The 13,387-nt window shown below is 41.3% G+C and overlaps 1 protein-coding gene across 8 annotated transcripts in view; it reads left to right on the top strand.

Annotated features, from left to right (window-relative positions):
• The window catches only part of camta1a (calmodulin binding transcription activator 1a), a 589,880-nt gene that overhangs the window by 227,682 nt on the left and 348,811 nt on the right, over positions 1 to 13,387 (top strand). For all 8 annotated transcript variants that reach the window (XM_017708645.2, XM_037541383.1, XM_017708625.2 and 5 more), the window contains one exon: positions 7,021 to 7,088. In XM_017708645.2, coding sequence (XP_017564134.1) covers positions 7,021 to 7,088 — 68 coding nt within the window. The remainder of the gene's footprint in view (positions 1 to 7,020; positions 7,089 to 13,387) is intronic.

Genomic DNA, 13,387 nt, shown 5'->3' with positions numbered 1-13,387 from the left:
ACCATTTGATCATTTTTTAAATGTCACTTCTCATTTGCCGCTACCTATTAAAAAAAAAAAAGGGAAAAGGTGTTTAGTTTTTTATATTAAACAATCCAAAAGTGCTGCATCAGACATAGCAGGGCATTAGTATTCAAACGGGGAGGTTCGTTTCCTCACAGATTTTTCACCCAGCTTTTTCACACGCGACAGCTCTCGGGAGGGGTTAGTCATTATGGATGGTGTTTAGAGACAGGTGTCTGATGCCTGCTGAGATAATGCCAAAAAAGATGCCTATCTCCTCATTTAATGGAGCAGCTACAGTTGTTTCAACTGGTCGACTCCATCACTCCACACGGCGAGTTTTGATCCTCTTAACGTGCCTCTTCGCGGGCATCAATCAAACTTTCAAAAGAGACAACAAGCAGACACGCGGCGGGTCAGCCCAGGACACGCACGTGTCTCCGCTGGAACGCACCCTCTGCCAATCCAGCCTGTGACTTATGTGCTGTGAGGAGTGATGGAACGCGCCTCTCACATCCAGTGAGCCTGCCCGATCTGAAAGCAGACGAGGATCGGGTTAAACCTCACATTGTCGCCGTGTCGGTTTCCGCTTTCGAGAAGTGATGGGAGGGGGGATGTGTTGGTGTCTTCTTTCATTTTAAATTGCCATACGTTTCCTCCCAGACGCACATTTCTCAAAAAAACCTACCCACTTTGCTGCTGCCACGAGTGACAGTTTGAGTGAAAAGTGAGAAGGTAATATTGTTGGCCAGCGTCCTATCAGCGGCGTCTCTGAAAGCGTAACGAAGGCGCGCCTTTTCAGGGCCTTTCATTTTAGCATTTAGAAAATGACATGTCAAAATGACACCTCACACGAGGGGGAGAAAAGGCAGAGGAGGTAGAAAAAAAGCTGTTTGATGTGTGCTAGATCTCCTTGTAGAAGTGACACCATTTAGCATATTAAGAGCGTTTTAAACAGGTGCAGGTAGAGCCGGTGCTTAGTAATCAGCTTTTCTGATGTAAGCCCCTGATACATGGATTTTACAGACTCCCCAATGTCAAAGTCTTCATTTCCTTTTGCGCTAATGCTAAGAATAGGAGTTCGAGATAATAGCGCACACACCTGGGAAGCTCAGTGGCGGTTCGTTCCTGTTTTAAGAAGGTGATTTACATCCTTTGAATCACAATTTATCCTGTACCGCACTTCAGGCATTAATACAGCGTGCTGGTAGCGGCTGTGGTAATGTACTTAATAATCAGGATCGCTATTGTACGGCTGCCTGAAACGTCCGCAGCTAAACCTGAATGGAGTAGCCAGTCACCAATGAAAGAGAGAGAGAGAGGGAGAGAGAGAGGAAGAGTGTTCGAACTGTTTAATGTGGTACGTTTCTCCAGAGTGGCTGAACAGCAGGAAGAGGCAGGCAGTAAGGTCAGCAGATAGAGTTCAGAGACAGTTGACAGCTGCTGGCCTTTGATGCAACCATCAACGAACAGTTGTGCACTCCCAACAACTGTGCCCAATCAACCTGAAAGTGTGCTAGCTCTCAACCCCTCCCCCCCATTATAACACCAAACAAACTTTGTCTCTTGCAGCTGTTTAATGGCGCTACGTCTGTTTTTGTTTGTTTTCTCGCCGTAAGGTTATTGCACCTTTATGGTTGATCAGGGGGTTGGAATAATCCTCGACATCTGTTCTGAGAGGGGGTTAGTCGGGCGCGGCTGGGCTGGGCTTTTATTTACTGGACCGGGCCTCAACGCTCATCCCTCAGCACTGAGGTCAACGCATTGACTTTTAATGCGAGAGCAATGGAGAAGGGGGGTCTCTAATGGGCCTCAAGGTCACAGAAGGAGGTTTGCCCCGGGCCTTCTCTCTCTCTCGCTCTCTCTCTCATTCGCCACACACAGGGGGCCCCAGCAACAGGGCCCATTAGTGCTGTTCATGAGCAGAATCCCACCACTTCACTCACTTTTCTGCATATATTAACGGTGTCTGGATTTGTTTTTTCGAGCACCAAGTTTACTAATGAATAAAGTGTCTTATCTAAAAGCACTACACGCATCACACGTTCTGCCATTTCTGTTCCTCCTCATTTACCTTGTTTAGATAGATCGTCCCCTTCATCTCTGTACTGTTGTATAAGTGATTAAGTTGGACAAGTTATCACCAGAGCTTTTTTCTTTGTGGCTTTGTGGCAGAGTTTCAAAAGCACAACTCTTTTATTTTTTTTCGGGGTGGAGTTATTCCTCCTTATCTCCTCAGTTTAGTCATTACAAGTTCCATCCTCTAGCTCGGTCTCCCCATTACAAGCTGAGAGGGTGAAGACTAGCATGTGCTTCCTCAAGCCACCACAATTTTTAACTGATGCTAAGATGACTGTTGCTATGTCACTGGACATGCTTGGAGAATGCTAACAGCCAATTCTGTTACGTCAGCTAATAGATGCCCACATTGGCTAGCTTTACGCTGAGTGAGAGCTTTGCTTCTCGATCAAGCATGTCAAACTGGCGGCCTTCCAAGCCGAAGTGCTATGGAGATTAGCATTTACCTTCTGAGTTTCGGTCATGAAAGCCTAATGCTAATTCGTGTGTTTAATGAAGCAGGGTGCTGAAATATGCAGTGTTTGGCCTGCAAGGACTGGAGCCTGACACATGTCTTGGCCACAAATGCTTGGCACCTCTGGGGATACATTTTCCCAGGCTGGGTGGGAGACACTTTTCAGCTACCAGTGATGTTGTGTATATGTGTCAAATGTATAAGAAAGCCCAAAAGATCTGCTTTATATTTTGGACTTGAACATTATTGGAAGTTTATTGGTTATATCTGCAAACATTCCGAATGGATTTTTTCCGTAGAAAAATAATCAGCAGCTTGTATGAGCCCATATTCAACACCATGAAATGCTATATTTCAATAAAACCACCCTAAAGTAACATTTCCCTTTGCAGAAAAACTCTTAGGACCATGAAATTCTGTGATTTAAGCCTACAGTGACTGGATACAAGAAGACCCAGGCTAGATGCTGCTCCACACTCAATATCAATAGTAGGAGTATGCGCCAGACTTGGGCTCTGGGTTTAGTGCCATTTTACACTTTAAAATAGGTGGAGAATCTTATTTTAGACCTAAAAATATGCATATTGCATAAAAACCAAGCTCTAAGAAGTAAACATAGACCTGCCAGTTAAATGCTAATATCTGTATCTCGTCCAAGCCAGGGATTTTGACCTTGCCCTGAGTCTGGCTGACGGGCCTTTTAATGGTAGTGGAATCGTTGCTGCATTTTTTTTTGCTGAAAATGAACATTATGATGATCAAATATAACATTCCAGTATCCCCAAAGCTAAATTTTCACCTTCAGATTGAGTGATCATGATGCATAAATGCATTTTTACACCTCTAACAGTAATGGGTCACTTACAGTGACACAGGTGAACTGTCAAGGCACTAAGATAGCATTTGAGCCAAAATCTGAATTAGGCAATGAACAAGAAGACTTGTAATGTAAACTAAGTCTGTGGAGCATCCCCCTCATTCTCACTGGCAGGACAGAGTGCATGTATCTGGTGATAGAGAGAGCGGGCGGCCCTCTAATTCTCCATGGCAGGCTTCCTCATTCTTATTTTACCATCTCATGGTGTCATTTACCCCTCCAGTCATGATGGCAGCAGAGCAAGTGTTAATCAGAGTGCTACCATCTCTCAGCCAGCACCTGCAGGCCAGCAAGCCGCAGTGCCAGTCTCAGCCCTTCTCACACTGGCATGGCAGGCTTGGCACCTTCAAACTCCTGAAGCTTCCCTGCAGGACGTTCTGGTGCCCAGTATGCCAGGATGAAGCAGTTAAGGCCTGTTAGTGTTGTTTGCAGAGTGCCAGTGCCGTACATGTTTTGGTTATTTGAAACAGAGTATGTTTGGTCTTATTAATAATGATTTTTATTGTTAAATGAGGTCAATAAGCTTAAAATCTTGGCTGCTTCGCATATGCCGACCGTATTGACTGCGCTCTAATTGATTTAGATTACTCGAGTAAACTGCCCGGCCGAATATACGAGAAAACAAATGTATCGACTGACGGAATTTCAAATTAAGACATCAGAGGTGCTTAATTATTTAAGTGGATTATTTAAGTGTATCAGGAGATATTGAAACACCTCACAGAATAATGATATGCAATCTGCTCAGAAACTTATCAGCTGCGTGACGACACCTCCGCTTTTAGCCTTACGTGGCTTTTTTTTTTTTCAAGACTTGTCTGTTTTGCATTAGACTGACAGAAGCTCAGAAACTCCTTCGCACAAAGAGATCAGAACAGGATGAACTTTTCCCCTCATACTGTCAACAGCTTATTAGCTGTCACGGTAGCAAAAAAATGCAGTCAGTTTCACTCCCGTTCAGTTTGTCAGAAGCTGCACCGTTTCTGTCAGGCATTCGGATCTAGAGTAAAGCAGTTTAAGTCATAAGGATCTTGTTTTTCTATTCTTTATTCCACTCATCGTAACATCTTAATTCCTGCAGTATAAGGCATTAGAATGGTGAATAATCTGATTCCTGTTGATAGCATCAGTCATTCTTGTTGCTTTCTCTGCTGTCTTTGTTTGAGCGAATGACAAATGCCCTGGGTGAGAAATGAATGGTTGCCTGTCACAAGTAATCATGAGGTTGTCTTTCAGCCCCCAGCCTGCCTTTATTTCCCATGATTAGCTTTGTGGAGGAATAATAGGATACAGTTCACTCTTGCTCTTGTCCTTTTTGTTCTGTGACAGCTGTGACGGCATTCATGCTGTAAATGGCATCATGTTTATTGTGTAGCTTATAAATTCAATTATTTTAATGTATTAAGCTATGACCTGTCAGTTTGGAACTACATAAACAAAGCGAAGTGGAATGGAATCATTGCTCTGTTTAGGGATGCACCGATTCTGCTTTTTTCTGTCAGTTCAGATTCTGATATCTGAATGCAGGGCCTATACTGACTATGGATTTGATACCAGAGCTCTGTTGAAGCACTCATATTTCATAGTACTTCAAAAAAACAAATATACATCATACACAGTTGCATGCAAAAAGTTTAAGCACATATACTCAAATAACATTTACTTACTTTACTTAATAATAAAAAATATATAGAAAATGAGTCTGGACACCCTTCCAGTTATAAAGTCTTAGAACTTTACAGGCCTAAGCCTACTCTTTAGGCTGTAACCAACTCATTACGATTGGTAATTGGTTTGGCGAGTCAGTGATTGTCTTTGGGAATTGTCAGCTGATAACAGTTCCAGAGCACAATAAATTCTCTGACTCTTTAAACTTTCTACTAACTATGGCTCCTCAAAGGAGGTGTTTGGAGGTAGTGAGAACAAAGCTTAGTGATGTCTGCAGGAAGGCTTAAAAATGGCAGGGGATCCTAAGGGGAACCTAAGCAAGATCTGGATAGAATGGGTAGATAGAACACCTCATATGCTAGCCAGAAAGGCAAAGCAAAACCCCCTATATGACACCAAAGGACCTGCACAAATATTTATGCTATACAGGAGTGGTGAAACATTATGTGTGTAGAATGGGTTCCACTAAATATCAGCAAATTCTGGGGGCAAATCTGACATAGTCAGTCAAGAAACCGAAGCTATGAAGAGGCTGGCTTCTACAGCAGAACAGTGATCCAAAACATACCTCAAAATCCACCATGAGATACTTCATGAAATATTAGCTGAAGCTTTTGGAATGACCCTCACAGTCCTTTCAATATCTATGGGTAAATCTTGCTGTGTAAACATGCTGTGCATGAGAGACGGCCCAAGAATTTCTCAGAACTACAAGCATTCTGCAAGGAAGAGTGGGTAAACATTGATAAAGCAAGAACAGGACAATTACTACCTGGCTACAAAAAGACTTTACAAACTGTGATATCTGCCAGTGGGGGAGTTACTGACTACAGTAGGGTGGCCAACCCTGTTTTTATGCATGACACAATAACTGTTCTATTTTTCAGTTTAATTCAATATAAACAAGTAACTGTGTATGAACATTCGCAGAAATTTTTTTAGCATATGTTGTGTTTGCTTCTTTATATATATTACATACAGTAGCAGTTAAAGTAGCATAGTACAGTTCAGGGGTCACAAACCAAATGTTTCTCCTTTCAACAAAAATCAAACTACCTTGGGATCTTGGCTGTATGTCTCAGTATATGCTAATGTGCTGTATAGGCTAACAAATGAAATATAAATGAAAACACAGACATACTTTGCTCTGCTTTGAGCTTCAGCTCAGCTATGGATGCTTTTCTTGCAGCTCAACTATAGACACTTTTTCTTGCTAGAATATAACAGGAGCACCATTTAAAGTGGAACATGAGAATTCAAGCAAGAAGCTGGCAAAAGAGAAGCTGACTTCAGCTTTGTAGCTTTTTAATGAAAGGTATCAGGAAACCTACTGAGTGTTTATGAATGCAAATAAGTCTATTTGTCTCTAAATTATTGACGTTCGTCTTAAATCTTTGTCTTTGCCTTTTCGTTAGCTGCTACCTAAGCGAGATTGTTTTCTGCATTGCTGTATGACCATGACACATTTTATGGTTGTGCAAAATCTGTAAATTATATTGTAAGATATTACTCTTTAACATTTTTAGAATAACCATCTCACATCTGACCGAATTCTGATCTGCTGATAAGGTCATTATGCCTATGTCAGTTCAGTAGGTCAAATTGCTGACTCACTAGTTTTGTACATACTTTCAGTTCAGAACAGCATCATACTGGTCATCTGTACTAAGATATTTCCTATGAGATGAGCAACAGTAAGAACAGCAAACACCAGTCTGTGCCTGTCGTTTCTGAGAAATTTCGATCTCTATAGTCAGCTTTTGTTCTTTTGATGGTGACAGCTTGATGGTTGATGCAATATCCTGATTCATATCAGCTTATTTGCTTAATTCCCTGAATAATTATCTCATAAATATCTTCATTTCAGTTTTTAATCCACAAGTTGAACTTTATCTTTGTTAAAAACTGCTTACAACTGTCTTTCTCTCCTGTCTTGCAGGAAATTGCAGCTTACTTGATAACGTTCGAAAAGCATGAAGAATGGTTAACGACATCCCCTAAAACAAGGTAAGACAGTTATAGAAGATTTTCTCTCTGAAGCTTCGGAGTTTGAATTTCCATGATCAAGTCTGGTGGCCCAAATTAGGCTATTAGCTGGAGTTCCTCCTAATCACCCACTTGAGAATCTCCCTCATCTTAAAAGTTGGGTGTTTGATATTGGTGGCCATTCACGGCAGTTTCAAATGTTTTACTCCTTTTAGGAGCGAGTGCTGACAGGTAATGGAATATTAATGTGGTCTAATAACTCCAAATAGCCTATTAGCAAAGCTCTTAGCACACGGCTCTGCTCTCATCCCCTGTGCGAACGCCATGCTAATGTGTTCATATCTAACGGCAAATTAACCGCTTGTTAATAGATGAAAGTGTGAGACAAGAGCTGTCCACGTTTTTAGACATGAGGAAACATAGAGGTGTGTGCGTGAGATTGTGTGTGTGAGTGTTAAAAGAAGCTATGAGTAGGAAATTGTGTGTGTGTGTGTGTAGGTGTGTGTGTGTGTGTGTGTGTATGTGAGCATTAGCTGTGTAAAATGATCAACTTATTGATCTGCAGATTTCCCAGTGAAAAGTCTATGTGTGTATGAATCATTCTGGTATGTAATCTTTGGCTTTTGAATTCAGAAATGTTTCTATGGTGCTAAACATCTTCCTTTATATGACACATCATACCTCAACATAGTACATTAAGGAACCCCATAAGGGATTTCTAAGAACAAGTTAATGTCCTGGGGTCACTAAGGGTCCTGGGGTCACCAAAGGTCATACAAGGGACAAAGAGGGTACATTTTTCAATAGGAAGTCACTTGCCCTCAGCTAGCCTAATTAGCTAGCTAAGCAAAGCAAACTTTATGAAGAATTGTTTTGTCTTTAGGTGTTTTGCATTGCACTTTGGTTATTTAGCCAGTTGTTTAGCCCCCTGCCCAGGATATTTCCTACCTTACACCGAGCGACTGCTGGGATAGGCACCAGCACCCTCCGTGACCCAGAAGGATAAGCAACTTAGGTGTGTGTGTGTGTGTGTGTGTGTGTGTGTGTGTGTGTGTGTGTGTGTGTGTGTGTGGGTGTTTAGCACTTAGAGCGCTAACTAGCAAACAAGCTTGTAAGATAACCAACCTTAAGCTATATCGCAACACAAGTGTGACAGATTGAGCAGATTATTACATAGAGGCCAATGACAAATCAAATGTTATAGTTTTGAAATGTACAGTGGTATGTAAAAGTTTGGGCAACCCTGGTCAAAGGACTTGCTTTGGTGATTTTCTAGGTAAAAAAACAATAATAATAGCATAGACCAGCATGGTCGGTCACCACCAAAACCAGCATGTGTTGGGTTCTGTTGTTGGTGGTTGGTTAGTGTAGTGGTTAACACCTCTGCCTTCTATGCTGTATACTGGGGTTCAATACCCCAACTGGGTAAGCACCCTACACTGTACCAATAAGAGTCCTTGGGCAAGATTCCTAACACCACCTAAACTAGCTAAGACTAGCATGGAATTAATGCTTGTCTGCCCTGTTTTTTTTTTTTCTTCAGCAGGGAATAATTAGACATCATCTTTTTAGACCACACTTTGCATATTGTAATGCTTGTGGTATGTATTGGGGTTTATTTAAATGTTATGTTCAATTTTATATGTTATGTTTTACTTTTTTCTAAGATGTTAAACTCAGTGGAAAAATTGCAATCAAATATTGAGCTAAAATTTGCAGAAAAAGCTACATTGTGTATTCCTGCAAAGGGATGTGTTAACTTATAACTTATATGTGTCATATGTGTCAACACAACATGTCATTTGACAGGGGGAATTCAAACAGACTGCAGATTTGTAATTGTGTTATGTGAAGTTCAAATAAAATTATGAGTAAAAATTAAACGCTGCCTATCGCTGAACACATACTCATTCTTGCTCAATCAAATGCTCTTCGAGATTGCGTTTTATTTGGAAAAAAATCTGTTTGGATGCAGCACATACATAAACGCAATTTCATTTTATTTACTTAACATATAATACCAGAATATATATGTTTGAAAAATGTCAGCAGAATGAACATAAGAGACTTATTTTCATGTAGAGGCAGTGTGATGCAGTGGCAGCACAGGGCCAAGAGAACATAGATTTGTTCCCTGGAATATTATAAAGTGGTAAAATAGAGTCCTGTGAATATCGGGCCGTTTCCTAGACATTTCAATAAGCATATAAAGGGTGCTGGGGACATGGTGATGACCCTACTTTGGTACAGCTTACCTTAAGCGAGTACACCTGTGCTTGAACTCTGTAGAGCGGAGGGATTTGTGGTTATGGTTGTGAGAACGGCTCTGGAACAGACCAGCAGGGCCTCTGAGGTTAAGCAGGCGAAGCTGAAAGCAATAGCCGTAACATTAGCCGTATCGTTAGCTTTAGCATGGCACTAGCAGGGCTGATGTTAGCTCAGTGACATGCAGTAGGGAGAGGATGTCAGCCTGGCTCCAGTCAGCATTAGCATGGCAGACTTTCTTGTCCTGTCCTGGCCCACAGAGTTCAGCTGTGACTCACGCACACAGCCCTGGGCTGCTTTATGTAATAGCGCTGATTGTGCGCTACATTTTTTTTTTCGGACTCTTTTAATTCAGCAAACTGTTCCTCGCGCTCATTTGGTAGCTGTACTCTAGGAGAGGGATAAAAAAAGAGAGCACGGCAGGGTCAGCATGAATACAGCTCACACCAGGAATACAGAAACGCGAGCTCCATTAGCAAGGGAAAGAGAGAAGGAGGTCATTTGAAGGTCGAATAGACGATGACAGGGTTTATTCCTCCTCTCCTGCACCATATTATGTTCTGTGTCTCATAGGGTGGTATTTTACAGTGCTGTGGGTGTACCGAGCGGGTAGAAGTATGTGTTAGCTTCCTCAGCCTAAGGTTGTGGCCGGCAGACTAACAGAGCACAATGAGGCACACAGATACACGCACACTGTCTCTTTCTCTTTCTTTTCCTCTATCTTTCTTGTTCCAGGAGGAAGTCCCGCTTCACTCCCAATTAGCAGCAGCCGGCTTTTACCCTTTAGACAGCTCAGAGCCTTGCTGCCTCTGTGCCAAAGCCTAGACTTGCTTCCTTGCCTGCCTGCTGCACGCGGGGAGAGGAGGCCGCTACAGATAAAACAAAAGCTGACCAGCAGTCTGAGTGCCTTCTCTTCACACTTAGTGCATGTTCTGTCTCTCTATTTCTCTCTTTCTCTCTCTGCCTCTGTTTCTCTCTTTAGGCCTCACTCTCTCCCGGCTGTTATTAACCATCCTCATTCATGTGCAAATGGACTGTGGGTCCTGCAACATCCAGACAATTTTCCCCCATGCCTCCATGCCTGTAAGGGACATTGATAATGGGCAGACATAAAGAAGGTGCCAATTATAAGACATTTCCTTGCATAATTGCAGAAGATGAGGTACAGAGCGCCCTCTTGGCTTTTTAACATGGACAAAAAAAGAATGAAATTAGTAAAATCAAGTCTGTTTCTCTTCATTCATTTATTACTGGCCTAGTATTTGATGTCGGACATTATCGCTGGCTGTAAGAGGTGTGAAAAGCGGACCGATTCACACAGTCTATGAGGCGAATTTGACTCTATATAATTAAGCTACGTAGTAATGTATAATAGCAGTGTGTCTCTTTGACCCTGTCTCTGAAGATTGAGTGTTTGTGGGGCTGTGTGGCAAGGCTGGAGGCAAGATGCAGGCCAGTGATCTAGGGGGAAGTGGTGGAAATGTAAAATTTTCCCAACCCCAGCACACCTCATCCACATAATCACACCATAGTCTGCAGGGCAGCAGCATTCCAGCTTGCTTTTTCCTAGTTCACTCAGTGAAGCTTTCCAAAGCATCCAGTGAAATTGTTTTCAGTAGGACTGTCAAAGTCAATAGGAGGAATTGTTAACGGTACATTTTTAAAGCTATTAATGCATTTCCCTAATTTGACCCTTTTAACAATCCTTAGTAGCACAGGTTGAAGCCCAGACTGTATAAGTCACAGCCCTCTCATTCAAATACAGCTTTAAAATGTTTTTTAAAGAAATACTTTGCAGACTACATACGGAAGAGCAATGGAAAAATGAACACGCAGCTTACTAATAAAAGCACTGCCAAAGTGGAAAGCTACAGTTCCCCTCAAGAGCCTTCATTGTAACAAAAGCTGTATAAACAAGGACCACAATCACACAAGAGTTGGAACCATTGACAGTATATACATACATACAATATGTGGCCAAAAATATATGGACAATTGACTATCACACCTGCATGACAAGAGCTTGTTGGACATCCCATTCCAAAACCATGGGATGGTTTATGCAGTTTGTCCTCCTTTTGCAGATATAACAGCACCCATTCTTCTGGGAAGGATTTTTACCAGATTTTCGACTGTGGGAATTTGTGTCCATTCTTTCAAAAGGGCATTTGTTATGTCAGGCTGGATGAGAGGCCTGGCTTGCAACAGGCATACCATTTGTCCCAAAGGTCTTCAGTGGTGTTAAGGTCAGAGCTCTGTGAAGGCCACTGGAGTTCATTCACACCAAACTGGTCAAGCTATGTTTTTATAGACCTTGCTTTGTGCACTGGGGCACAGTCATGCTGGAGCAGGACAAGGTATTCCCCAAACTGCAGCCACAAAGTTGGAAGCTTTGTGTAAAATGTCTTTGTATCCTGTAATATTAACATTACACTTCACTAAGGCTAAGGGGCCCAAACTCTACAAAAACAGCCCCAGCCCATTATCTCTCCTCCACTTTATTATTGGCAATGTGCATTCCTGTAGTGAGCATTCTCCTGGAATCTGACAAACCCAGAGTCACCTATATTGCAAGATAGTGAAGCGTGATTAATCACTTTAGGGAACACGATACCACTACTACAGATTTCAGTGGTGATGTACTTCACAGTACTCCAGTCGACACTTGGCATTGCACATAATGATCTTAGGTTTGTATGCAGCTGTCCAGCCATATAAACCCATTTCACACAGCCCTCAATGCACAGATCTTGTGCTGATGTCGCTTCCAGAGGCAATTTGAAACTGGTAGTGAATAGTTGCACAGTAGTGTGGTCTTCTGCTGAGTTGTTGTTACTCTTAGATGCTTTGATTTCTCAATAATAACACTTACAGTTGACCAGGGCAGATCTAGCAGGGCAGAAATTTTATGAACTGACTTTTTTGCAAAGGTGGCATCCTATGACACATTGGTTGGAAAACACAGCCACTGCTCTCACTGGATGTTGAGTGAAGAAAATTGGAAACTCTGTTGCTGTTCACACTTGGAAATTATTTGATTGTCATGTTCAGTTCAGTTCACAGTTAACAAAATGAAAATAATGATATTGAATTACTGAAGCCAAGAAATACATTCTGATTAAGCTTATTTTGTCTGCTCAAATAGCTGTTTTAATAATAGAAAAATCTTTCATTAGAATCATATTAATCCCAGTGTGATTAATCATAGTTAACTACACAAAATGTGTGATTAATCATGATTAATTGCTTTAACTGTTAGACAGCCATAGTTTTCAAGCATGCCATTATTCCAAAACTTGCCAATCTTACTTCACTGAGCGAAATGCAATACATCATAAAGTGGTGAAACAGTATGTAGTAACTGGAAAATACTACTCTCCATCCTGCCAACCCTACAAAAGCTTACTACTTGCCTTATAGTGATGACATCACATTCTGGCAGCAGCGGCTCGTATGCTTTCTTGAGGCAGCAGTATTGTCACTGATAAATAATCCTGCTAGTAAAGTAAGGTCGAGGTGAGGTATGCTCTCTACTGCCAAAAACGCAATGTCAAAATAGAAGAAACAATCTGTCAGTATAGTAAGAAAAGTTTGATAAACCTTAAACCATATTAAAATGTATTATTCAGCAACTGCAGGGACTTCAGTGCAAACTGATTGAGCTATTCTTAAGTTAAAGAAGTGTGTAATAAAACTTTGGGCCCACCAGCAGGCCCACTAACAGTTCCTAAGAGTATAATGAGAAAATAAGAGAAAAAGATCTGGTGCTGTAAATTATTCTATAATCGTAAATCAGTACGTATGTCATTGGTTTAAGGCTCTGTGGCTGGATTTAATTAACATTAATTTGATCTGGTGTCATAATACTGTTAGTGTTTGATATAACTGACAAAACACTGTTAGCGTTTCTAGCCTCTTTTCCCCTGTAATGGCACTCTTTTTATCCTAATATAACTCTTCATTTTTAATGTGATAATTTATTTTTATTTTATGTATTATTTCATTTCTAATTTAATGATTTTCTCTTTTAAATGTATTGTTTTGTTCATGTTTTA

The sequence above is a fragment of the Pygocentrus nattereri genome, chromosome 9 (assembly GCF_015220715.1).
Source record: "Pygocentrus nattereri isolate fPygNat1 chromosome 9, fPygNat1.pri, whole genome shotgun sequence".
NCBI classification, from domain to species: Eukaryota; Metazoa; Chordata; class Actinopteri; order Characiformes; family Serrasalmidae; genus Pygocentrus; species Pygocentrus nattereri.
This window is presented reverse-complemented; position numbering and strand designations above follow the sequence as displayed.